General features: G+C 35.5%; 1 protein-coding gene across 2 annotated transcripts in view; it reads right to left on the bottom strand.

Moving 5' to 3' along the window:
• Positions 1–10,692: 10,692 nt before the first annotated feature.
• PNPLA4 (patatin like phospholipase domain containing 4) overlaps positions 10,693–27,737 on the bottom strand; it is a 21,010-nt gene continuing 3,965 nt past the window's right edge. The window contains exons 3-8 of one of the 2 annotated variants that reach the window (XM_027904560.1): positions 25,366–25,550; positions 21,538–21,632; positions 21,222–21,357; positions 17,918–17,983; positions 12,858–13,010; positions 10,693–10,947 (exon numbers count right to left, since the gene is read on the bottom strand). In XM_027904560.1, the coding sequence (XP_027760361.1) occupies positions 10,816–10,947; positions 12,858–13,010; positions 17,918–17,983; positions 21,222–21,357; positions 21,538–21,632; positions 25,366–25,550 (767 nt within the window). In that variant the 3' untranslated portion in view covers positions 10,693–10,815. The remainder of the gene's footprint in view (positions 10,948–12,857; positions 13,011–17,917; positions 17,984–21,221; positions 21,358–21,537; positions 21,633–25,365; positions 25,551–27,737) is intronic. The other variant, XM_027904561.1, reaches the window with a different exon arrangement.

Below are 27,737 nucleotides of genomic sequence, written 5' to 3'. Positions count from 1 at the left end.
TTTGAAACTATGGATGGACCTACATTCCTGCCTAACCCTCAACAGTACAACATCCTTTACTTACATTTACAAGGTATCTACTTGCAAGTATAATTCCAAGATTATATGAGACCTCAGAAACTCCTTCTACTTCACCAACAATCTCTCTCTTTAAAGCTACTATAGTAGAGTCCCTTGTAAGTTAATAAACACAGGTTAAATTCGACCAAGAGGGAATACGTATGAAACTTAACAGGCTTAGGGGAAGAAAACTTAGCTCTTAAGGAATCAATACAGTTTTAAACCAGTAGCTTTTCTATGTCTAGAAAGAAAGACCAAACAATTTCCTTCACCTTGTTCTGTCTTCTTCAGCTTGTGCTAGTTAAAGGTACTACTTAAATGGGCTACTTCAGCAGCACTGAAGCTGGCATTATGGCATTATGGCAACAGCTTCCTCTCTGCTGTTACTGATGCACAGCCAAGGAATTCATTATCAGATAAGACTCAGCACCAGTGACATAAGTCACAGGGCTTACAAAGACATTTACGGTATCTTATTGCCCTTCTGGGTCAAATAAGGTTTGGGTTTTGTTTTCCTTAGCAACCAGTTTTTAAGTACCGTTACCTCAAAGCCACAACAAAACCAGAAATGTTCACACAGTTCAGGCAGTAGGAGAAAGGAAAGGAGTATTCAGGGGAGTAGTGAACTCATGGCAGAGAGAGATGTGGTAAACAGTCAAACCTTCCTAAAACACAGTAGCAGTGGAAGCCTGCCAGAAGCCGTATTGCATCTGAACATAAAAAGTGAGACAAATGAGTCTCTCCTAATATGAATCGCTGTGAGCACAATTAGCAAGCAGTAGCAGGAAACTGGGATGGAGTTTAACTTTCTTCATAGCAGTCTGTATGGTGCTTTATTTTGGATTTGTGGTTAAAACCATTGCTATCATAGCAGTGATTTGGGTGAACAGTGCTTGAATGGCAAGCATCCCCAGTCTCACTCTTGGGATGGAGAAGTGAGCAAGCAAGCAGCTCTGAAGACGCTTGGCTGCTGGCTGGGCTCAACCCACCACATAGACCAACACTAAAATTTATAAAGTTAGGCAGTTTATAACTTTTAAAGGTCATTTCTTTACTAAATGAAAAATGTGTCCTGTCATGAAAACCTACATTGTGTCAAAATCAGAGTGTAAACTAATGAAAGTGGGACTGGATGACTCAAGGGTCCTTTGGCCCTTACAGCCCACTGCTTAAATCCAGCATGCCATGACTGGTTAAAGCCTTCAGGGAGCTTCTGTACAGACCTCAGGAAGAAGTCTGACTTGCCTTTTCTGAGTCTAAAATCCACTCAACTGTTGCCCTGTTTCTTACTTCTGCCAAGCTTTCTCAGGGATTCAAAGTCCAGACTAGGGCACAGCAAGGCACAATCCCAATGAAACCTGTGCCTGACAACTGTGTCATTACAGTGGCACTTGAGAATCCTACCCAAAACAAGACATTTATCTCCAAAAAACCCTCTGTACTACCTAAGAATCAAAAAATGAATGAAAATGTCTCTCCCAGCTGTAGACATAAACACAATTTTGGAAGAATTTGTATCAGAAATTTAGTAACTCGGTTTTCACTAGGAAGGCTTTCTGCCTAAATGGTAACTCTTTCTCAAAGGCAGTTTCAGTGCTTTACCCCCCCACCACATACCAAGAGAAGCTCTCAGCCTCTCTGTCTGATATGTGAGAGCAGAGAGATAGCCCTAACAGACATTCACAGAGGTCTTGGGAAGGAGTGGGAGAAACAGAGAGGATAAAAGAGGCCCTGAGGAAGTGAGAACTTGCCTTTTTTCCCCCGGAGGCCCAGTATGCCACATCATAAAAAAGTGGTCCTTGCATGTGAAAAAAATCTTTTTTTCAATCCTTCCACTTCCTTGGAATTCTTGGGAAGAATACCTGAGCATGTTTACCTTACACAGCACTCCTGTGCCCTACTGGGAATTGGAGAAGCATTATATGAAATCATTGGTACACAGCCAGACATACTTTCAGCTCGTTTCTTGAGTATAATATGAATTGCCCTTACTCTGTACCTGTATAGGCTTAGAATTCATCATATAAGATTTTAATTCACTGAAACTAATTAATCTAACTCTTTTAGGTATTTGTTTTTAAAAATTTTAAGCCAAAATGTACCACAATTATCCTGCTGCATCATAATGACACACATCTGACCATATTCCACTTGTTTATTAAGTTAGAACCAAATAAACTATAAACCAATAACTACATAGGTATTAGTAACTTAGCTTAAATATTAATAACATTTTTACTACTAATAATAACAGCAATTAATAGTCTGACAAACTATGAAGGTGTAGTTAGTGTGAGTATTTTCACATTTCATTTTGACTGCAGTATGCATAACAACTTTTAGACCAATTCAGAATAAGTAATGGACTGCTGTACCAGTAAGGGTAGCCGTTTGTTCTTTAAACTGCCTAACAATATACGTGGACTATTGCAACAGATTCATCAATGCTGTACAAAGTGCAAGAATGAGTCAAAAACACAGACAGCAGTGCTACCCTGCAAAGGGAATAGATTTTTGAACAGCCACCAAGACCAGTTAATAATGGATTTAATCAAGAATATGAAGATATGGCAATAATAAGAGCTTTAGGTGACACTGGAAGGAAAATGATATGGAAAAGAAGATATGAGCATGTGTGCTGTGTGCTACTCCTATCAAGGTAGAAAAGAAACATACACACAAATCTCTTCAGTAACATGGAATGTTTTTTGTTCATGTACTTATTTCAAGTTAAAGAAGTTTCCACTCCACACAACTACAACTGAAATGAGCTTTAGTGTATGTAACTATCATCAAAATACTGTAAAAGCTATTTACACTGGGTTTTTTTCTACTTCAAACACAAGGACACAGTCACAATTTTTTTTTTTACCCAGGTTAAGGCAGCTTCTTTGCTTTAAAAATGCAGTTCTGTAAAACAGTATCTGCCCACTGTAATGACAGATTGACAGAGAGGAATTCCTCACATGTTCCCAGTGCACTGTCTGACCTTATTTCTAACTCTTTTCATATCCCCCATATTTACATACATAAGTCCCTACAACTCCTTCTACTTTAGCTATTTAGCCAGCTATGCCACCTCGTAATGCACGTTCCAACAGAATGAAAACACCTAATGTGGTTTTAAAAGTCATAACTTACATGTTTTTAAAGAAACATTAATTACCAAAATAATCTTGGCAGGTAGATAGGCTACATAGTTTACTGCTGAAGGGCTTAAGTCTATTGCTTATGTGCCATATCTAAGACTATAATAAAAATTACTTGGGTCAAAAATGTGTCAACTAAAATAGTTGTGGAATGTATGTAAATAACAACAATACAGCTAAACTACCTAGAAAGAGATTATCATAATTTGCATAGTAATTAATTACTTGAGGAAATGCAACTTTGGTATGTGTAACTTGAAGGAAATGAAGACTTTGACAAAGTATTTAAATTACTGCATTTTTTTCCCCAGTCAAATATTTCAAGCTGAATAGTGTGTTTCAAATTCGCTAATCATGGTAAATATATTTTGTGAATGGAAACAGTTCACAGAATAAAATGGCAAAGGCTACAGTCTTATACATTATTGTGCAGTAAGAACTGGATACACACTGTTCACTGGATTCAGCTTTATCATTAGCCATTTTTTGTGAAATGTTTCCTTTCCACACCAGTAAAAATGCCAAATAATTACAAGAAATTGATCTGACCATTTGATTGCTTTTGGTGAAAATGCTGGCTACTACACTGAGAGCGAAATATGCTTTCAAAGGGACAGATAGGCTGTGCTTGAATATTTGGATAGGGGAAAAACAGTTATGAAGAATCTTTTTTTTAATTATTATTATTTTTATTATCATTTGGACATTGGGAACTAAACAATGGTCTTTCCTCCTCCTCTGCCTAAACCGGGAACTAACTCCATCTGCAGTCATACATATTTAGATTTCCAGAGCCAGTATATCCAACTTTAATTGTGGGTGTAAATACATTGTTCATTTTTTTTCCAGCAAAAAGAATCACTTGAAATTTCCTAATTTGAGACTCTTTTAAAAATAAAATCCTTACTGTATATAATACATGCCTCTTAATTTTAAAGGTAAAATTATAAATTGGGTTAAATATTAAGGGGTTAAATACAGGGACTGTTTATATATTAAACATAGAGTTTTAGAGGGCAGAAATACAGCAATTCCTTCCTTTAAGATGTGAGGTGTGAACTTCATCTGAGCCACAGATGCAGTTCTGTGGAGAACTGAAGGCAACAGTCACTGAACCAAAGTCACCTCCAAGTACACGAAGCACAAAGAGGTCAATGCACTCAGCAAAACCCGTCAGCTCTGACCTTTTGTCAAAAAAAAAAAAAAAGAATAATTCATACCTAATCTAGCAGGTATAACTAGAAGGTGCATTTAAAAACCCATCTAATTCAGATAACTCATATACTTAGATTTAGTTCTTTTCTTTCCACTTTCCACTGCCTCCACTTCAGATCAATGGTCCTTCAAATGAAGGTCAATGGGATTTCTGCAGTTTTTCATGCACTTCTCAGAAGCTGAAAGCTGCTTCCAAAGAAATTGGACATAAACTTCTACTCTGAAAGGTTAAAAATTCAGAAAGTTCTGGGGAACTGAAAAAAATATATTATGTAATATGTTCTACCACCAGCAGCATGAAGACATTATTTGTCATCTTCCAGTCCACAGCCTTTGTGGGCAACCTGTCCCAGTCACTCTCACACTAAAGTGTTTCCTGATGTTTTGACGGACCCTCCTGTGTTGTGCCCATTCCCTCCTGGTCCTGTCCCTGAGCACCACTGAAGAGAACCTGGCTCCATCTTCTCCAGGTATCTATACAAATTGGTAAGATCCTCTTGATCATTCTCTTCTCCAGGATACACGATCACAGCTCTCCCAGCCTCTCATATATCAGATGCTCCAGTCCTTAATTGTCTTCATGGGCCTGCAGTGAACTCACTCCAGAAATTCCATAACATTCTTGTACTGGGGAACACAGGACTGGGCAAAGCGCTCCAGATGTGGTTTAGCCTCTTCCATGTGGAGAGGAAGGATCACCACCTTTGAACTGCTGGCAACACTCTGCCTAAAGCAGGGCAGGTACTGACACCTTTGCCTTGATAGTATATTGCTGGGTCATGGTCTTTTTGTCCCTCAGTAACTCCTTCTGTGCAAAGCAGATGCAAGAAACTTGCATGTTTCTTTGTTGAACTTGATGAGATACTCTTCAGTCCAATTCTCCAGCCTGTCCAGGTCCCTCTGGACCATGTGTATATGTTCAGCTCCACATGACTTAAGAACCTCAAATTAATGACCTAATATATGAAGGATGGAGCCTTAGCCCTCTAGGGACTGGAGACAGAACTCCTGGTAATCTTAGTAGGACTCCAGATTACCTTCAAATCTCTTGAACATATACTCTGATATGAAACATGTAGACAAGCTAAAGGAAAATAGTAATTGAAGCAGTCACTTCCAACTACTTCATCTGGTATTAAGGATTATTTAATACATCCTCAGCTAGGAGTTTAACAGTAATTACAGATTTCAAGATGCATTTTGTATAAATTACATTACAGTGTGGAAAACTAGACAGAAAACACTTCACAGACATCTTAGGCCACAGAAAAATATACAGGATAATAGCATACATGCCATATAGTTATCTAGAGAAACAAAAGAAGATGGGAAAAAGGATTGAAATTGATGTTCATATGAAGAGGGAGCTGGGAGAAAGGATAGGTATTGAAGTTCATACAAAGAACTGCTCTTGAAGAAATAAAGTACTTGTCTAGCTATCAGATATTCATAGAAGTATAAATGCTCATCTGGATGATGAGCATTACTGCTTAGCCTAGTACTCACAGACAATTGCTATTTGTATTAGCTAACACAAGAATTGCTGCACTTTTATAGTGATCTTCATTTCCAATCTCTACACACAAACGTGACCAAATTTTTCAACATCAGAGCACATTTCTGAGTCGAGTCTTTTTAGGAAAACAGAGCTCTTGGGAAAACACAGAATTACTCCTGAATATCCTAGACAGAGCAATTGATGTTCACATAAAAATTCACTGCATTTCTGAAACATGAAAATCATGAAAACCAAGAATACAAGCATTAATTGAATGCTACATCCCAACACTATCCAATTTCCACACAGGAATGAGTTTCTTTCATTTCAAGGACTGAAGTGATCTTCCTCAACAGCTCTAAAAAGAAGTGAAGCTGTTCTTTGCCTCAGCATGCAGAGAGTGAAGTTTTAACTGAAGACTTGGGTTTAGAACACCTGGGCATGCCCTCTTTACCTTGTGTCATGCAAAAGAGCCTAAAGTAACTTCATTTATGTTATGCTAACAACATTCAGTTATGGAGAACACTAACTTAACTCATGGTTAAAGACAGACTTAGGTGGTCTTCTATGTTTTTTCCTTTCATAGTCAGCTTCATGAGGAGAGATGGAAACCTATTGTATTTTTCTGTTCTCACACTGAAATGCCAATTTTCTGGTCTCAGTAGGTGTCATGTTGTCTATCCTTAACAAAATTATAATCAAAATGTAAGACACCAAGTCCTACAGAGCTGTCCAGTTCATAAATCTGGAAAACAGATTTCTTAATGCTTCTCCACCTTTCCCTAGTACAATTATAATTGCACAAGTTCTCTCCTTTGTCAGTATACAAAAAATCTTTTTCAAATTTGCTGTTCCTTTGTTGCATATGAACAAAAAATGGTGGTAACTGATCTGACTACAGGAGAAACAGTGTAGCCATACAGCTTACATTCTTGAACACAAGTCTTTCTTTGGGAGAATATGAAATTCTCTAAGAAAAAAAATTACTCCCTGACCAAATAATACCTAAATCATGCGAGACACATCTCTGGAGTATAACAGGATCTCAGACTAGCTCCCTAAAATCAATAAATGTATTTCAGCATAGAATGATCTCTGCTGCTTAAGACAACCTTTATAGACCAAGAGGGAAAGATACAGATGCAGCACAGAAATTATATAACCTTAATAGTCTCTTAGGCTTTGTATGTCTTACCTGTCTAAGTATATTTCTGCACAGAATATTCAAACAAGAAAAAGTGTCTTAGCATATCCTTAGCATAATCTGAAGTAATATCAGAACAGATATTAACATCGGGCTTTGTAATTAAAAATATGTTCATTCTTATGATAAAATATTACCTTAGCCCACCTCATTTTCTAGATTTGACTAATGATTTTCAAAAGCATTCATAAAATCTGAAAAAAAACCCCAAATAAACCAAAGCAATGGTTTCCCAGACAACACATCTAGAAGAGCTAGTAATGTTTCAGTAGAAACCAAACCTTCTATTTAAATTATAAGTATTGTTTGCAATTATATTCATTGCAACACTTATCAACAGCATCATGGTACAAAGTAGGTAGGAATTTTTGCAAATTTCATTTCCTTCACCCTTTTAAGATATTAGTAACATATTTTTGAAAAATAGTTACTGTAGCCTATTTGTGTAGCAAGTCCACCAGAAAATTCTGATGAGTGGAGGTTCTGCTTTCATCCACACAAGGACTACACCTAAAATGAATCTGAAAGAAGCAACAGAGTCTATTTAAGAAGTATTCCTGAAATTAAAAATCCATTTATTTCATTGAGGTATTGTCGTGGTTTTGCTCTGGGTCAATTTGCTTTCATACTACCCACACAATTACTATTAGTTGAGAGAAGGTTTATGTAGACAAGAGATTGGATTTGGGGAAAATAGTATGAGTATATATTACTAGTAAAACAAAAACTACTAACAAGTCAAAAACTAATGAACTATATTTACAATAATTTCTACATAAGTAAAGTACTAAGTATTTACAGAAATACTCCTCCCCCCTTCTATATTAGTCCGAGGAGGAGAAGCAGTCCTTTTCTCCATTCTCGGAGTTCCAGCTCTCTCTCCAGTAACACTGTAGCATTTTCACCATAGCTGGAATTCTTTCTTTTCTTCTGTGTCGGCCTCTAGGGCTGGGCTTACCCCCCTCCTGGGTTAAGGGGGGGTTACTTAGGTCTGAAGGTTTTTCTTCCATAGGCTTGCAAGGGGACACTTGCTTACTATGGATCTTCTTCCACAGGGTTACAGGGGATAATGGCTTATAAGTCCACCCCTGTTCCCTCTGGGAGAACAGTCCCTAATAGACCTCTCAGCATGGGTCTAGCATGGATCCCTTACTTGGATCCCCACATCTCACCTGAGCCGTTCTTGCTCCAGCGTGAGGTTTTCTCAGGGTCACAAATTTCCAGCACTAGCAGCATGGATCTCCCACTGAGATCCCAACATCCCACCTGAGCCGTCTCGCTCCAGCGTGGGTTTCCTTCAGGGTCACAAAATCTTCAATAGGACTCTGTCTCATTTCAGATTTCTCATGAAGCCTCGGCTTCCTCATGCATCAACTTACTCCAGTGTAGACTCTTCCACAAGCAGCACGGGGGTCTTCTCACCCCAACAAACTTTCTCAGGTAGCAGGGATTACTTTTCAGTCTTTTCCTGGCTGAAGGGAGAGAGCAAAAAAGGGGAAGAAACAAGCCCTCCTTTGCACAGTTCTTCTTTCTCTTCCGGCTGCCAGTTTTGACCTTGGAGGTCCCTTATCTCTTTGATGGAATTTTTCTGCAGCGGTTTCTGTCCAAGCAGTTCGTCTTTAAAGTTTTTTTTATTTCACTCTCTTACAGAAGAGAAGGGGGGAGTTTCAGTGCCACACCTGCCCCAGGCCCAGGGCCAGGGGAGGAGGGGGCCTAGCCCCTCTTAGGGCCTTGTTGCCACCTCTACATGGCTGCTGCTCTTAATTTCAACTGCGCAATCCCCTTCTCTTCCGTTTTCTTAAATATGTAATTAGCAAAGGCGTTACTGAGAGTTTTAATTGGCTTCTTGTCTGGAAATTCACCAAGACAAAACCATTCTCAGTCCCAGGGGCTGACCGACTGGGCAAAACCACGACAGGTATATTTTGACAAAAGAGATCACTAACTGATTTTCAACTCCATTTATGTAGGACTTGTTAAAAAGGACTTCCTAATACCTTAGGCTTTTGTGAGAAACGTAAACAAGGTGGCAAGGATTCCTTTTCAGGACAACTGATTTATGATATTTTAACAGAAAATTCTGGTTATTAGTCAGCACAATTAGCTAGGAAAGAGCCATAACAACTGAAGAACTTGCAAAGTGGTAAAAACCCCCTGAACTTTGTCTCAAAACGGCTAATATTCACTCCCTGAAGAATACAACTACTGCTGAAACAAAGTCTAAGAAGCTCTGATCTTGTTGTATTTCTCAGTGTTTCCTGCAGTGAAAAAGAGTTGTTTCGAGATTCCACCAGAATTCCTGAACAGGTATTACCATTGCATCACAGACTTCGACCGTAGCAGATCAACATGAAAGGAGAGAAATTTTTAATAGCATCATCTACTATTGCTATTCATGCTGAAAGTTATCCTCTCTATAAACGAGAATGCAAGTGAGCGAGGCACAGGTGCCTTGGTAGATCAAAGGTAACTTATTTCAGCTTTAAATGCAAAAATGCTGTCCTACAGATCTGGAAATCACACAAGTTATCCTGTTTTCACTGTACACAGAATCTCACGCATCCAGAAAGAGTTCCTGTTTTAAAATCAAAGTGAGGGGCCTTACACTGGCCTTTTCCTTTTCTTAAAATTTCTTTCATTATCGAAAACAGTACTAAAATAATTCAAGCCATGCTCATGAATGCTAATTTGATGCAATCTACATATGAATATAAATCTGGTGGTTACGTGCTGAAGAGGCTTTCAAACAGCTATGGAAGGGGTTTTTTTTCCTTATCCACAGGTTTTTCAGTTGTTCTTAGGAATTCTAAAATTTCATACATGCTTAATTCAACCTCCAATTTTTTTTTAAATTTTTACATAAACCAACTTAAACTCCACACTGATAAACCAGTACTCTTTGCTTTTAAATAAATGGTTGTGGATTTTAGCATTCAGACATTAAGACTGAAAATCTTGAACTTGAAGTATAGCATTCCATGAAACTTATAAATGAACTCTTGACAAAAGATTCAAGAAAATATATTTATTCAATTTTGGCAGAGGAAGAAAATATAATAAATATGACAACTTCTTACACCCTTTACAAGCTATTTTTATATCACACTTCTGCTACAAATTTCAGTGTTTCAAATTTTAAAAGAACACATTCACTGAAAAATTAAGAAATTTTAATGTGAAAAAATACACAAAATAAGAGTGCAAATGTTTTATTTTTTGTGGCTAGTGTTTAATCTTCAAGTCCTTTAGAACACTGCAAGAAATGCTTTAGATTAGTGACACTGAGAGCATCCAATTAATATGCACAAGTGAATAATACAGATTGTAATTTTTCATGATATTACATCAATTTGTCTCTCAACACTGAAAAAGACTTTTCCAAATTTCTGTTATTATGACAACACAAGCTTTTTACAAATCCCACACTCAAATCCCCAGCTGAAGCAGAATGAATTTAAGTGGAACCTCCTCAAAACAAGACATCCACCAGGCAAGCACCATTTTCATTCTGACATGTTTATACAGTTCTTTGGAGTGCAACTGATACTTTCTCAGCAGAAGCAGACTCAAATCCATTAGGATCTTTATTTTCACAAGCAGCAACCGGGGCAGCAATCCCTGAGATTCTCCAGGCAGCCTGTAGCTGTGTTTTGACAGCCATCATGTCTTGCTACTTTTTTATGTGCCATCTATTCAAACCAGTTTTCTTTCAATAAGAAGCGTACAGCATCGTCAAAGCCATTTTGGTACAATGATTCCATTTTCTCCTGGTCTGGTGGGAACAAAGCTTGATTAAGTCTTACTAGGTTGGCCACTGACAGCTGCAACAGAGCAAGAAGCTACAAATTAGTTTATTAAAGCAACTTATCTAGACGTGACTGTTCTGTCATGTGTTTCATGTTGCATATGCAAAAACAAAAGACCAGCATGGCTGTGTCTACACCAGGAAATTAACCACGTCCAGGTTCACTGCTGAGCGCCAAGGCAAACTGGCACAAACAACACATACATACTATTAAACTCACAGCATCCAACACAGACTGTCTGCCTGTAAAACTGCCCAAAGTTTTTGAAACACTTTAAGTCTGGAAACACTCCCAAAACTGTCTGGCAGAGTGGTAGCTGGCACAAGCTAAACTTGTGCAAGGAAATATTTTGACAACTTACTAGTGCAAACAACCACATCCTTGGGAACGTTCCCAGGCAACGTTTACATATAAGTATAAACGTAGCTTTTATTACCAACAAATTAAGGACTACTCAGCTATTTAAGTGGTCACTCCATCATGTAAAAATATTTTGGAGCTTTATTCCTGAATACAGACTTTATTAAATTACAGCCGAATAAAAAATATAATTAAATTCAATAATGTTCTGAACAATTCATTTATATAATTAACTTTATATTTTAGCCACATAATTTATTATACACAATTTTGCAAAACAATATCAAAATCATCTTTGTTATTTAAAGTACTCAATTATTCAAATTCATCCTAGAGGATGCAGGCGATTCAAAGAGACAGAAAATTTTTAACATTCCAATACGGGTAAATGAAGATATACAACTCTTCAATTTATGCAGATAACAATATTGCTGGAAAAAAAATATTCTTAGTGATCATTCTTACAGTTTTAAGAGCTAGAGATGCTTCAAATCAAATAGTTTAAAATGTTTCCTGAGATTCTGCACAAGTCCGCACATGCATGACCCAAGCAGCAATCAATTTTCTACTCTAAACTAATCACCAACTCATTTTTCCTCCTCTAGATACACTAGATATTAGATACAAATATGACCAAGAAATACACAGTAATTGTGTATATTTTTGAAATATATGAAATAAATAATCTCCTACTTTATGACCTTTTGCCAAGTACTACCATGATTAAAATCCCTCTGTGAAACATTATAAAGATTCAGAAACTGGTCCAATTTGTAATGAAATTACATAACACTAATTTTACTAAAATTAGGAAAACATTAAAAACTGTCTAAAAACAAACTTAAAGTGCCAATTGTTGTTAATCTTTATTGTTTCTTTCTAATGGACTATTGTTGACCACTAGATCTATCATTATTCAATGTTTTCTTTCATCATATCAAAAGCAGTAAGACTGGTTAAAATTTATGAGGTAAAGGCTGCAAAGGCAGAAACATCAACAATGAAAAATAGGCAATAAAAACCAGTCTTAAATCTCAACATACAGAAATGTTTCACAACTTCTAACAAGACTTCTGCAAAAATGTTGTGGTCACAGGTGTTCACATGCTCTCTTGAGTAATGTGGCGACAAGTCACTGCATACCATTTCAAATGTACAACTTAAACTTGTATTTTAAAATCAGTTGGAGCAATAGAGTTCAATAAATATGAAGAAATGTTCTGGAGTTTTCCTTTACTGAAGTATTTAATTTGTTTTTTTCCCTATAAACACTGTACCTAGCCATAGACTGATGATATGTAAAGCAAGCCTAATATTATTTACACTTAACAGCCTGTTATAATGTGCTCAATTTTACTAGATCAATGATTTTCAAACTTCCTTCTTTATTGTACATTTTCCTTCCCTTGTGTCTAAGAAAAGGTTTAACCTCCATTTGCAAATCAGAAAATGCCAAAATTTTACATAAGTTGACATATAACACAAAATAGACAAATATAAACCTAAACTTTACTGCAGAAGTACCTTTTATTCTTTTAAAGGTAATTAATAAACAAGTAACTCACCATCATATCTTGTTTTGCTAGTTTAACATAAAGATCCACACGTCCTTTATCTTGTGGACAGATATCCAATCGACCACTGAAAGGAGAAATCGTCACAGTTCTTCCAACAGGCAAGATAGGAAGGCCATTGGTAAGGCCACCATCAACCCACTTCTGTTGGGAAACAGAAATATTTTCCAGGTTACTCTAGTACAGTATGATCACAATGGAATACCTTTTCCTTCCTGACCTTGCCTCCTCCAGTCCACTCTCAAGAAAGCTTACAAGCTTCCTTCCAAGAATACAATAGATAATATTAAATATGTGGCATAAATAATAAGGAACTGACAATGTACGCACAGAGTTATGAATCAATGACCAGTTGACATAAAGTGCATATTTGTGTTTAGTGTATCTATCAAGCTACTGATAGGGCTTGTTGGTTAATCTAATAATAAAATGCCCCACACAGAATGTTTCTCAACACATACATAAAAATATAAGATTGTTAATATTACACATTAATCAAATTAAGTACCGTATACTCCTCTAGAACATTATTCTGATTGAAACTAGGAGCTGCACAATCTGTATGTGCAGGTAAACTGACTGCACAAGTGAAACCACATGACTCCTCCCCTCTTCTATATTATGATTCTTTTTCCAGAGCCTCACGTCTTCCTACTTACACTATACAGGACAGCAGTAGCTGGAAAGTGGAGGGTAAAGGTGGGAAGGAGTTGAACAACTATGACACAGGAGGGAGCAGACAAGAGTTAGGTATAGTGAAGAATGAGATCTAGGAGCGTAGATCTGATCTTTAGAAGGACCATGGCCAAATTCCATTCCAATATAAGCAGGACAACTATGAAACTTCTTGCTAATATATTTTATATCTTCATATTTCTTTCTATGCTTACATGCATAACCCGAAACTCAACAGCCCTCTGCTGGCTAGATGCATTCACTAAAATCATACATGAGGTCTGATGACCAGATGCATCTCACTGAACTTTACACATCGAAATTCAATTAGTAATTCTGCACTTCTTTTATCATCCCAGAGAGAGAAAACAGTCACAAAAGTTAAAAAACCCCCACAAACCAACAAAAAGCTCTCAAAAAAATATATGATTAGGAAGTTTTTTTATGACATTTGAACATTTGCATACTGTCCCCCCCACACCACCCTCTTCTTCGCTATCTCAGATGAATTTTATGTTCCTGATTTTAAAATATAAGCTGCAAATACTAACATTCAACAGTTTCCATGGCCCTTTTCATCTTGTGACTTCATTGTATGCTTTAGCGCTTGACTCTTGACATTAGCTGATGTCAGCACCCACAATCCACCACTGAATTCCTTCACTTTGCACAAACATCATATTTCTCAGTGCTTAGAATTGAGATTGTTTCGTCTTAGAAAAGAAGGCAAAAATGAATAAAATTCCAGAACGACAGCTATCTTTCATATTTCTCAAACTCCCATAACAGCATTGCTGTGATAGCTGTGAGTAGAGCTGCAATATACCATAACATTTCTAACACCACAGCTTTTTTTTGTGTATTTATAAATATTAATTTATTATTGATTCATGTGCCATGTTCCTTGTAGTACCAAGTGGGTTTTTGTTGCATTTCTTATGGTGAAAAGTACAGTGGATGCCCTGTCATGTCAAAGGAACCATGTCAAAGTGGAAGCCATGTCAAAGGAACCATAACAGATGATATTAATAATGTTTTTCACAAGTCTAGCTTAGCACTTTTACAACTTAAAAGTTTTCACACTTCTAAAAATTCTGATTATTTCTTTCTCCCCTCTCCTCTTATTTAACTTCAGTATTTATTTGAAAACCAAAATATTTACCAAGGCATCCCAATTATTGTTATTTAGCACTATTTTCTGTAGATTTTGTTGTTTTATTTTCTTTTGAGCATTTGGGAGAAACTGCTTTTCAGTCAAAAATACTTTAGCTCCACAGTCCCTTGTTCTTCATAGTTATTAAACATTTATTTGCCGCAGACAAAGAAAAGTGATGTCCCAGTTTCTTTTAATTTCTTCAATAATTCAATTTCTTAAATTCTTGAGAGATGCTTCTTAGCTGATGAGACAAATTCCTGGTAACTTCCAAATTAGTGTCACTAATATCTAATACAGTGTAAAGACAAAGAAAGTTTTGAAATAACATGCGATGAAAAACAAATCAGCCAATGAAAATGAGGATGTGGGCTTGACCTAAAAGAATCTACCTATTTACCAATTTAGTTTTCACAAAGCTGTTCCATAAGAACTATAGTCACACAAACTACAAACTCATCATCAGATACAGTCAATTAAATCATCTTCATCTGTCTTAAAAATTAAACCTTGTCAGAGACTCAAAGGACACCAAACTAAGTCAAAGAAAGATAATTTCACACAGATCAGGTTTGCACTGGTGTTACTGGAAGCTTAGTCCAAGAGTATCTGAAAAACCCAACCCAGGTAATAAATTCTCATATATTATCTTACACTTCTTTTTTTGTCAGCTTATTCTTAGGCTCATAAATCAGAAGAAAATATAATATGAGGAGACTAATGTTTTGTCCACACTAACATGAAATTTAGCTTATCCATCCCAAGAGCATAGGCTGCAGGCATGCACACTTACAGGTAAACTAACTAAACCCAATGTGAAGCCAAATGCTCCCCAGAAAGTATTCTTCCTAAAAAGAAAATTAAAATGCAATGAACCCTAAACTGAATCCTAGAGTTCAGTCCCTGTAGGCAGTATGGGCAGGCTAGCAAGGTTTGGCTAGCACCATACTTGCTTACATACCACGCATAATGGTAGCAGTAACACAGTACAGGTAATGTAGTGAAATACATTTCAAAAATAGTCCCAGATGACCTGGTGATATGTGTGCAGGTGATATATGTAGCCCAGAGAAGACCCAGATCAACTGTTTTAAAGCACAGATAAGGCCAGTAGACTTAGGCAGCTAGCAGGCAGTAATCTGAATTCCATGCTGCCAGGGACCTACGGCCTAAGGAATTTACCTCCTGAAACCAGTGTAAACGCAGACAGACAGAACTCTGGTCTGTTGCAGTAAAGCTTTCAGGAAGCTTGAAATACAATGCTTTATGATAGGTGACTGTGCAGAGCCAAATCAATATCCAATCCATCTTATCAACTTAGTGCTTACCATGCCTGGAACATGTTACATGCTGTGTATCTGGTTCTGCTTCTGGGCTTTACTACACACCCACATATCCTCATTCCAAACCAAGGAAATAGTACCACAAGGGAGACCCCAAGGTTTTGCTCTCACCTTGCTCAAAGCACTAAATAACAGAAGTCACAAGCATCTACAGGCAACAGTTTTCTCAAAAAAAAAAAAAAAAAAAAAAAAAAAAAAAAAAAAAAAAAAAAAAAAAAAAAAAAAAAAAAAAAAAAAAAAAAAAAAAAAAAAAAAAAAAAAAAAAAAAAAAAAAAAAAAAAAAAAAAAAAAAAAAAAAAAAAAAAAAAAAAAAAAAAAAAAAAAAAAAAAAAAAAAAAAAAAAAAAAAAAAATAAAAAAAATCCTAATCCACAAATGTGTTGTTTTACAGAATATGAGAAAAGTCAGTGCAGACATGCAGAACTAATCATTCCCACAAATAACAATAAATAAAAGCAACCTCATTCCCAGAAACTGTCTTTTCTGCATCTCACTAAAGCAGAGCAATAAGAAGCTTTGGGAATGAAAAGAAGCTTTCAAGTAAGAGAAGAATCAGTTTCCATGAAACTTTCATTGATTTACCTTTTGAATACAAAAAATAAACATAGGCAGCAATGAGAACTGTCCCATAGAAAAAAGGTTGCAGTAAACATTATAGGGTTAAAAAAAAAGTCTAAAAAGGCTTCAGTAAATATTACAATACCTATTCAATCATAATAGAACTGTTATTCCAATAAAATGGGGTTTAAATAAGTTTTGGACAAAACTCTAGGCCAACTTTTCAATTTCTTAATTAAAAGAATACCACAAAAAAATTTAACAATGACACTTTTTTCCCTTTAACTAATAGCAGAATGAACCTAAAAATCCATATATCCCCTTTGAAACAGCACAAGCAACAGACTCCAACCAACAAAAAATTCCAGACCCTGGGAAGCTGTAAGCAGTCTCCATTTAACTCAAGCAGTCAAACAATACTGATTTAAACCCTTCCAATATTTCAGCTGATATGTACAATCATATATATAATTCTCAAGCTGAAAAGCTTTCTGACATAATAACTATTAGCTAGGGGCAAATATATATGGTTTTGTGCAGCTTTTTGGCAGGGTGGCTGTGAGGATTAGGGAGATTTCAGAAGAATCATTTGTATGAATACAAGGAAAAAAAGGAAGAAGTATCACGTAGTTTTTCTCAGAAAGAAATAGCTAATTTCATGCCTCTAAAATTATTTTTAGAGTGTTAATATATTTCTGTAAGAAAGACAAAAACATTCTTGAAGTTAAATTGAGTTAAGACAACTGTGAAAAGGTTTTCTTATAATAGTGTACACTCCTGAAAATTTCCTAGCTGTGTACTCTAGGGGAAAAAAAAGTTTATTCTTTAAATGTTTTTCCAAAGAATTTGAAGGTACCTGGTAAGCATATAATTCTATACAGAACATGAGAACAACATGCATGAAAACACATGTACTCCAGCAACATCCCACTTGCCAAGAACTTCTCCTATCTTTCCTTCCAACAACCAGAAAGAAGATTGTTGCTCCTCTAAACTGCAAAATAAACCATTTTAAAGTTGATAACACAGCTTGTGGCGAGAAGAATCTTTAGCAAAACAAGCTGCTTCTCACGGTAAGTGTCAGACACTATCTTTAGAAACAGCTTCACACTACAGAGATCATTTCAGTCTCAGTACCCACAATTTCTGAAACAACACATGAGCAAACTCATATTAACTTTCCTAGTGTTAATCTGAAACATCAACAGAAACAATAACTGTCTTATAAAATACAGTACTGCAGTTGTTTTCCCTTAAGATCAAATAGTTACATCATAAATGAAGAACACATAAAAAGAAAGTTGGTAGTCAATGAAAAATTACCTCTCCTTTATATTCCACTGCCTTAATTCCTGCATATACTGGTATAAAGCTACTTGCTAGCAGGACCTAGAGAGAAAAAAGCAGAAAGGATAGAGAAAAAAAAAATTAAAGAAAGGCATCAATTTTAAATGAACACATATTTTCATACCTATTTATCTATATTGAATAATACAGCAGTAACCACTCAATATATTAGTTTAACATAAACCCACTGTCACCTCAAAATGTCTTCTTGTTGTGGTATGTCAAAATGTGATAAAAATTATTCAGTAGGATTGGCTTTTTTTATGACTTGACAGTGACAACTCTCAAAACAAAATATTAAAAAATTAACTCCTTGATTTATGTGATTCCAAAGAGTGTGAGCTTAGTTTTGCACAAAGTAAGTCTACAGTTTGTGAGAAACTAAATATGTATATGCTGAAAAAAAAGCAATATATTGTCAAAGAAGAAACTAACCCAGTGACTCTATTGCCATATTAATATAGTGTTTACTCTTCTAATAAATCAGATTTTCAAACTTTCAAAAATATTACAAATGTACCAAAACTTCACACATGTATATCTTTATCAGTATCAGTACTTTGCATTTAATAATTCAATACTTAACAAATTATTATTTCCCCTACTGTAAACCTCCATTGCTATTTACAGCAGCTCTCAGTTTTTTGGGTTATTTTAGACCAGGACACTGTTCTGTCATGTACAGATTTATACACACACATATCTTTCTATCCATTCATAGTAATACCTGTGAGAGAATGTGTGTTTCTCTATACCTATGTATCCACTCACATATATATAAGTAACCAGTACCCAGCATTTCAAAGAGAAGGGGTAAATGCATGGACAAATTGCAATATGTCAGAATTTTTCATAGGGCTAAAGAGGATGAATCCATGTGCTTGTGTGGCGGCATGAAAAAAACAATTTGGGGAACAGAAGTGGGTCCCAAACTGGTGTATATACTACATGAATGATCAGATGAAGAAAAATCCACAATCCATGCATACTGTGGAACAAAATGCCTGAGTTTTTTTGAGTGGAATTACACTTACTTTTACAAAAAAAAAAAAAAGCTACTTTCAATTTTAAGCACCTCTGCTCCCTTAAATATTTTAATTAAGACCATATATGTATACAAAGTCTTCAACTTTGAGAACTATTCTCTTGCCTATTTCTCTTCCCATTGATGTAGAGCACCAGAGCTTTGTCTGAGCTCAGATAAAAAGGCTTTTTAGTTTCCTTAGGAAAAATGCAGCTATTTCTCTTTCCTTTCCCTCACAAAAGCATAACACAGGACTCCCAAGTTCCCAACATCAGCATCTTCCCCTGCCCAACTTCCTTTCTCCTCTCTCCTTCAACTCCACCTCAGTAACTCTGTCCCTTTTAAAGGGAAAAATGTTTAGTGAAAGAAAAGAATCAAAACGAGGTGACCTCTGCAAAACCTGAATTTTTTTCAAAAGGACTGAAGAAAGGCAGTTGTTTTTCCTTCTAAAGTCACTTCTAAAGTATTTCTCTACCACTAACAGACTACTGTGGACTTCAATACACTGCTCCCACCTTTCCAAACTAAATACAACAGTCTTCTGCGTCCTGCTCCCCCACAAACACACAAATCTCTTCCCTGTCACCTCCAATTTAGGAACTGCAAGTCTAGGCATGCTGATACAATGACTGTCTTCACATATGCAAAGACTATTTCAAATGTGGGAGATTATTAATTGACTTTCCATGTCCACTGGGAACAGTAAAAAAGATAAAAGCTTAAAAATGTAACAACATCTATTCAGTTCAGCCATTATGAAAAGCTTTGGAAACCATAAGGCTTGTTAAGCATTGAAACCAAATGTCTATGGAAGTTGAAAGATTTCTGACAGAGGGTACGGAAGTTTTACTGTTTGTAAAACAGTTTGCTCAGCAGTATCTTTATCCAGCCTTGGATGTAGCAGGTCATGTCTAGGCCTCATACAATCAAATAACCAAACAAGCTCTTCCCTCCACGCTACTGCGGCAGCCACCAGCACTCAGACAGCTGTACATATGACACACGCAGAGGTGAAGGTATGCACAAAAACATGTATTATGACCTGCACTGAAAAATTAGACAATATGAATGTATTCCAAAGCGCAATTATTTGTAATTTTATTACTATTATTCCAATCCATTCTAATGCTACCATAGAGAACAAAAGAACAGAAATGGCTAAATCAAAGAGAGAACTATTGAAATAGTAATAATATGTTCATATTTCCAAGGTCATCCTGATGCTACTAATTCTCTCCAGGTTAGAAGTTTTCACTGCAAAAACACATATACCTACAGAATAATAATCTCCATGCTTGTCACTGCTAGTTACTTCTATAGCTAGAAATAACAGTGCATAATTAGAGATAAACTTTTTGCATAATTATCTTTGCATGATGAAGTCCTAAGAATTATGAGAACTAACATAATAGGATCAAGATTTTTTAAAATGATACTTTAAAGGCAAACTCCCAACGTATAGTTTGAGATTTTGTAAACAAGTGTGATTTTTTTTAAGTGATAACTGTAAAGAAACTCTTATTTGCTCTAAGGATCCACAAGGATAGAAAAGGGAATTCCTTCTTATTCTTTTTCCTTCTTTATTCTGCTATATCTTATGATATCCTCCACTAAGATAAAATCAATTACTAGAAAGAACATGCTTTAAATGCATCTGACTTCCTCCTACAATTTCATATCAGCTTATGTATATAATCCTGATCCAAATTTAAAAAGTGACATTCAGATGAAGAGAAGGGCAGCAAAAGATGTATTTTCCAGTACCAGATAAAATACAACTGATATATAGGACTTAACATTACATGATATCTATTCCCCACAAATACCTATAGGAAGTGTTGAGTTTTTTTTTAAACTTCTTTTACTTTCTTTTGTGATGAAACTTAATATAGATAATATCAGTGAAGTAAGAGATGCAAAAATTATTATAAAATTTCAATATTTTTTTATTCTCATATACTGCAACAATGAGTTACACTGTTACTTTTTAAAAACATTTTTTCCACAAGGTAGAATATACCTTAGTAATAACAGATTAAGGAAACACACACAAGCACAAAATGAATTTTAGCAAAATTTGTGAAACTGTAGGATCAAATCATGCTTCCGTTGTTTATGTTACAGTTGTAGAATCGCTGATAGTATATGTAGTTATTTGAGTAAAACAGTGATTTACTGCACAGCTAATAACATACTCTTAAGTCTTGAAGAAGCTCAAGCATTTTTATTTAATGCAGTAATATTCAACTTCATTACCTTAATGAGGTCCTCCCTGGAGGAAAAATTTGAAACCAAGTGATTTTCTCCACTTTTTGAGTTAGTGACTGACACATAGAGCCGGTTCTCAGCTATCTCATGAACATTAGAAGGAAGAATAGACTCTATGCCCTCCCTAGAGGAAAGAAAATGCTCAACATTACTCATCATCATTATATAAAAATGTTGCAAATACATTAGTGGTGAATGAAAGAGTGTTGAGCACCCCACAGTATAGAAGAAATATGTACACTCCTCATTTGCATTTGGAGAGCCCAACACAAAAGTGATCTTACAGAAGCATTAAGATAGGTACCTAAGTGTTTTCATAAAATCATAACCAGGCGTTACAGCACCGAAGTTCAATTTTCTGACTTCCTCTGCAAATCCATAGGCAAAGTGCTTACATTGCTGGAAATGAAAAACATTAACCATTAAGGATGTTTCAGTGATGGGAAGCATATTCGAGTGTAGTATCTAAAACATTCTAGAGGTTAAAGCTTTAATCAAGAGAGAGCTATAAGATCCAACTGAAATACGTTTTCATATGTGCTTGGTTTGTAACAAGATATGAATAACAAAATATTGAGACTTTCATAAGGACTAATTTGTAAGAAAAAAAACCCTAATTTAAAAAAATTATAAACTTTCACAAGTATACCACTTTAACAATCAAGGAAAGTTAAAGGTTATTTTTCTACACACTACCACTGATAAATAATCAGCTGCCTAAACCATGCCCTTACAAAAACAATAATTTATAATTCAATTATAAAGTCACCTTTTATTTTAAAGACGTTCAGTACTAAAACCAGACACAATTACCTTAAGATGCTTATAAGCATTAAAAACCCTAAAATTACTACAATTTCTTCTCACTAATGCAAAAAACAAGCTACTAACAAGTATACATATTTAATGAATATAATACTATGGAAGTATTTAATGAACAGAATAATATGATGGATGACACAGGAAGAAAAGACATCAGATATCAGTCCTGCACAGGGAACCTCTTCTACACAAGTTGAAATGCCCATCATTAGTGGCTGCAGAAAAATAGCTTGAAGTGTGATCTGTAAGAACTCCCAAAGGAGAGCAGTGGAATTGGTATAAATTTATTTTTTAATCATAACATGCTAAAACAATGAATTATGATCCTGAGTGCTTAAGACTCAGTATTCAGTATTTGCAATCCTTTTTTTTTACCCTTTCATGCAGACTTCCCTAATGATTTTAAGGACTGGGGAAAAAAATAAATTCAGTCTTATGCAGGCTTCTGAAATTGGTACCCTGTAAACATATTACAGCCATATTCACCCATATAACCACACGGAAAAAAGACAGTTTGGATTTTCTGGATTACTAGCTTCCTGTATGAAGAACAAATATGTTGCTAGTAACAAGATAAATTAATGAGTGACTGAAGAAAAGCAAGAAAAAAAAGAGAAGTGAATGTAACTCTTGCATCCACTTTCTTTTACATGGCATTTGAATAAATATATTAAAAAAGTTCACTATGAGGTTCATACCTCTTAAAAAAATAGTCACCATAAATATTTGTGCTAATTAATTTCACATAGGTTAGATTTGCACCTTTAGCCCATGAGGTACTTGCCTTTGTGAGCTCCAAGCCAATTAAAATATATAAAATTAGTTATTAGTCTTGAATTTATTTTACATTACACAGTTAGGCTTCTTCTGTAGTCAATCTGCTGGAAAGAGGCATATTCAGACACCTCTCTCTCTAAACAGAGAAGAAACCCACAAAACCCTACAAAGGAGTACCTCAGAACTACCATCTTTATATCTAAGAAGCTTTAATAAAGACATGGGGAGCTAAGAGTAACAGGGAGCTGGATAAACCCAAACCTAGTTAAATGACAGAAAACTACATTCCATATTACAAATGCTAGGAATAGACCATACCTAGGCTCTCAATTCCTGTTCCCCAAAGGAACAACTTCTTACAACTATGAACTGGTTTAGAATTTTATTGCTAAAAGCTTTAAACAATACATCTAAAATTTAAATAGTGACTGAGGACATGTTTAGAAATTGTATCAAGTTAAGCAAACTTGATATCAAATGTGATCAAGGTACTTTTTAAATAAACAGGTATTTATCTATAACTATATATGCCTCCCTAGAATTCCAAAGTCCCATTCCTTTTCAGCAATGAAAAAAATCCAAGATATGACAGAAAAACAATTTGCAAACTGTCTTACTAAAACAGCAACAGTTAAAAAAAAATCCTCAATGTTATATTCACTTCAGGATAAGGACAGGTTGCATTAGAGCTTTGAGACTAGGAGATGCAGAAAGTCCTAATTATGGCTTGTCTAACATTGCCATCTCTGGGGAGAGGGGAAAAACCCAGAAAAAATAATTAACTGATTAAGAGCTGTATCTGTGGATATTGAATATTTCAAGCTAGAAATGTAGTAAAGATAATAATATAATTATCCTGATATGAAAAGTTAATTCTATTCAGTACACAACACTGCTTTTACTTAAATTCCATGAGAATTAGAAAGAATTATTCTCCTTGATAAAATATCTCTCAATTTTCCATTTAAACAATATAACAGAATAACTAAAATGTACATAAAAAAATGAAAAGGAGTAAAAAGTTAATGAAACATTCTTCAGTTTGCAATAAAATGACAAATTTTCAAAGGAAAAATCCATCAGATTCAATATAATATAGCCTTAATTTCCACAAACAAAAGCTAAAACTGTTCAAATATTTTTAGTTAGAAACATCTTTGTAAGTTGGACCAGGCTGAGAACAAGTGCTCATACCCAGAGCCTACAATAAGCAGAAAAATTTCCTTGGGCTAACAAAGGGCTGCTGTGCTCACCACAGAGGAAATTAAAGTCAGAGGTACACATTACACCAGGCAAACTTGGAGCTGAACCACCAGTCAGAGATGACAGAAAGGGAGTAACACCTGAACAGGATACAAGCAAGGTTCTTCTCACACCAGTATAACTTGCCTAATATCAAAATCACATAAAGAATGCACCTGGGGGAGTCAGGTGAGGGGAAAGAAGCCAGGGAAGAACCTACTGATGAAAGCAACAGAAGTACAGTTAATGAATTCATATCCCAGCAGAAACAACCAACATACAAACTAACAAAAAGATAGTGGCCAAGTGTGATTTGGCTGGGACTGTTATTGGAATCAAATGCAGTGAAATAAGCAAGGCCTGGAGAAAGTTACCCAACACTCACAGAACTGAAATATAAGTGTACTTAGAGCAAAAATCTTACAGCCTGTTTTTGCCCACAATAAGACATTAAAAACATTTTGGCAATACTTGGTCCTCTACATATATTAATGCAAAGTCACTACAAGCACTTCAGAAGGGCAAAGCAGCTTTAACCTCTGGGGAAAAATTAAAAAAAAGAAAAAAAAAAGTTATGCTCTCCCACAGAACCTGTAACAGTGCAGTCATTAAATAAAACTGGCGTCTCTACATGACACCAAATGCATTGTGAGAAAGGAGTGGTATCTCTGGAGGAAAAACAACCCAGACACTTGTATGCAGCATGTCAGAACAGAACGCTGTGAGGGTTAATCCTCCCAGGCACACAGTGGGGGCTACTGCTGATAAGGCATGGGCTGTACTGAGTCTAAAGAAGACACACAGGGCACTTCTTATGCTGTCTAATGGAGCACAGGCAGCAAGGAAAAAAATTGAGCAGGTGTGTAGTGTTTATGAAGATACATTCCATCTACCATTTTCATCTACCATTTTCATGTCCTTTCACAGAAGGATGAAAGGATGGTGCTATGCACTTGCTTAACAAAGCCTATCTCTAGCCAAGAAAACAATGATTCACTTTGTAATGTATCACCCTTAAGTACATATACATTTTGGTTGCCTACAACTCAACATTCACACACATCAGATTTCTATTTATGTAGCTTTTATGTATTTTTGTCATAAACAGTTTTGCCCACAAGTCATAGATGTGGTTAATGAAAACAACACACAAGAGTCTGTTGCTAGCAAATAGTAAGAAGAATAAAAACAAGAAACATAATATTTTAATAAACTTAATTGAAGATGATTATATTAAAAAAATGTCCTTTGAAAATTATTATGGCCTATACCTACGAGTTTACTGATTTACCTCTATATTTTCTGGCACTGCTAACAAGACAGCTGCAGTCAGAGATCCCGCAGAAGCTCCCGCAAAAGCTTTCACACCTGTTAGTAACTTCTTACCATGCCTGTAAAAAGCAGCTGCTGCCCCCAAGTGGTAAATTCCCAGAAAGCCACAAGCTGAAAAGGACAGGTTGATATGTTTCATTTGTGCTGTGGAAATAAAGTGTCACATTAAGAAAAAAGGACGGGCTAATTTCATCTGGTAATATACATCTATTCTTTTGCAATAGAACACATAACAAACCATATCTACATAATAAAAAGCAATTTACTTAAGAGCAGTAAAAACTTTTGATTACTAAATACATCAAACAAGCAGCAGTTAGTTTAGTATCTCCAAAACCGAAAACAACCCTAAAATAATCCTTAGCACAAATCCCTTTAAAAATCAATAAAAAATATATATCTTTATAGACAATGTAACTACATGTTTTCATCTAATTTGTCAAAGAAATGCAAACTAAAAGTAGCTACTCAAAAGTGATAAAAGAATGCCTTTGAAGAGCAAACATTGTTAGACACCTTGATGAAAAAATTCAAATTAATTATAAAATTGCTGGCTACTGTCTCATCATGTAGTAATAGGACAAGGGGAATGGATTCAAACTGAAAGACAGTAGGTTCAGATTAAATATGAGGGAAAAATTCTGTACTGTGAGGGTAGAAGACACTGGAAGAGGTTGCCCAGAGAACTGTGGATGCCCCATCCCCAGAAGTGTTCAAGGACAGGTTGAATGGAGCTCTGAAAAACCTGGTCTAATGAAAGGTGCCCCTGTCCATGGAAGGGGGGTTGGAAATAGATGATCTTTAAGGTCCCTTCCAACCCAGGGTATTCTATGATTCCATGATCATACTTCCCTTACACATGCAGAGTCTTGAATCCATTATAATTAAAAAAAGGATTTTTTTCTGTCACCTCTGAAACTCATTTGCTTACTATTATTATTGACAAATTCTTAAAGTAATTGCTAATTTAGAAAAGAAAAATGCCCAACGTGTTGTTGCTACTATTTAAATAAGAAGGAATAAAAAATAATCAAATAAAATACAAAGCACTAAATGTATAAACAAACACATGGTCTGAACATGTCTAGGGTAGAATTTAAAATTATAAAAAAAAAAAACCACACAAATAGGAAGTATTAGTTCAGATCATTAGGGATGGTTAACTACATAAATAAAATATAATGCTGTACATTTTATTAGCTCTTCTGTTTCTGTAAATAACCACAATTATGAGAGCAAGGTATTCCACAGATTATATTGTAGAGCTATATGAGATATTGTACACATTATCTTAGTATTGAATTAAAAATAAACTCCTGCTATATTTGGGTACATCTTGACATGAATGGAAACAATCAGTCCTGAATGAAGAGAGGTAAACATGTACAGCAACATATTTTGGTTTAAGATGGCTCTTCAACTCTAAAATGGGAAGAACAGGAAAGACGAGGATAAGAAACAGCTTTCAAAACCACTAGATAAGAAGACATGCTCAACTCAACTACTTTACCAATGGCATGATTACAATCAGACCTAATGGTCTAACCAGGTTTCACTGACAGGGAGAGGGAAAAATAATAGTGCCAAGGAATATTTGGTGCACCAGTCATTCCAGTAAAACACTATACTATCATAAAGTAGTTTATCAACTTTGTACTGGAAATGCTTGCATATACACTTGTAAGTAGGAATACTTGTAATCAATCTAACACACTTGTACTCATAGAAAGTTTTAGAGGTTGGTTCTTGCTGTGATAATGTGAGAGAAAGGCATTTAGAACAAATCAAATGAAAATCCCTTTATTATTTTTGAAAAGAAAGGATCTTTTAATTTAAAGAAAAGTCTGAAAAGTAATGAATAGAAGATTAAAAAAAAGTTTATTCAAGATGTTACTGGAAAACAACAAACACAACCCTTTTTTTTTTTTTTGTGGAATGGAAGAAAACTAAAACAGGCTTTGAACTTTCTAGTATGATGTCATGATGTGCTTTCTTTCAGTCTCAGGAGTTTAACCAACTGCTGCAGCTGTCTCCATGCCTTCTACAAATTAGGAGCAAAGGTGCATTTGCATCACAGGCCACTCTAACAAAAAGGTGAGGCTGGTTAAAGCAAATGTGATGTTACGTAGGAATAAATGCAAGCATGGGAGAATCAATTCCCATTTCTGTCTAAAACAGACCTCAAGGTCAAGGCATGACTAATATGAAACATTATGTGAAATAAGGACTACATTTACATAGCTGATCGGTCAGAAAATATGTGAAATATGAGTTCACAAATGCAAATAATTACATCTAAGGGACCTATGAAATATAACTAAGAAATGCAGT

Source organism: Empidonax traillii, unplaced genomic scaffold (assembly GCF_003031625.1).
Source record: "Empidonax traillii isolate 1590-97213 ecotype Southwest subspecies unplaced genomic scaffold, ASM303162v1 scaffold1065:size194133, whole genome shotgun sequence".
Classification (NCBI taxonomy): Eukaryota; Metazoa; Chordata; class Aves; order Passeriformes; family Tyrannidae; genus Empidonax; species Empidonax traillii.
Note: the sequence above shows the minus strand (reverse complement) of the source record. Positions and strands in the feature narration are given on the sequence as shown.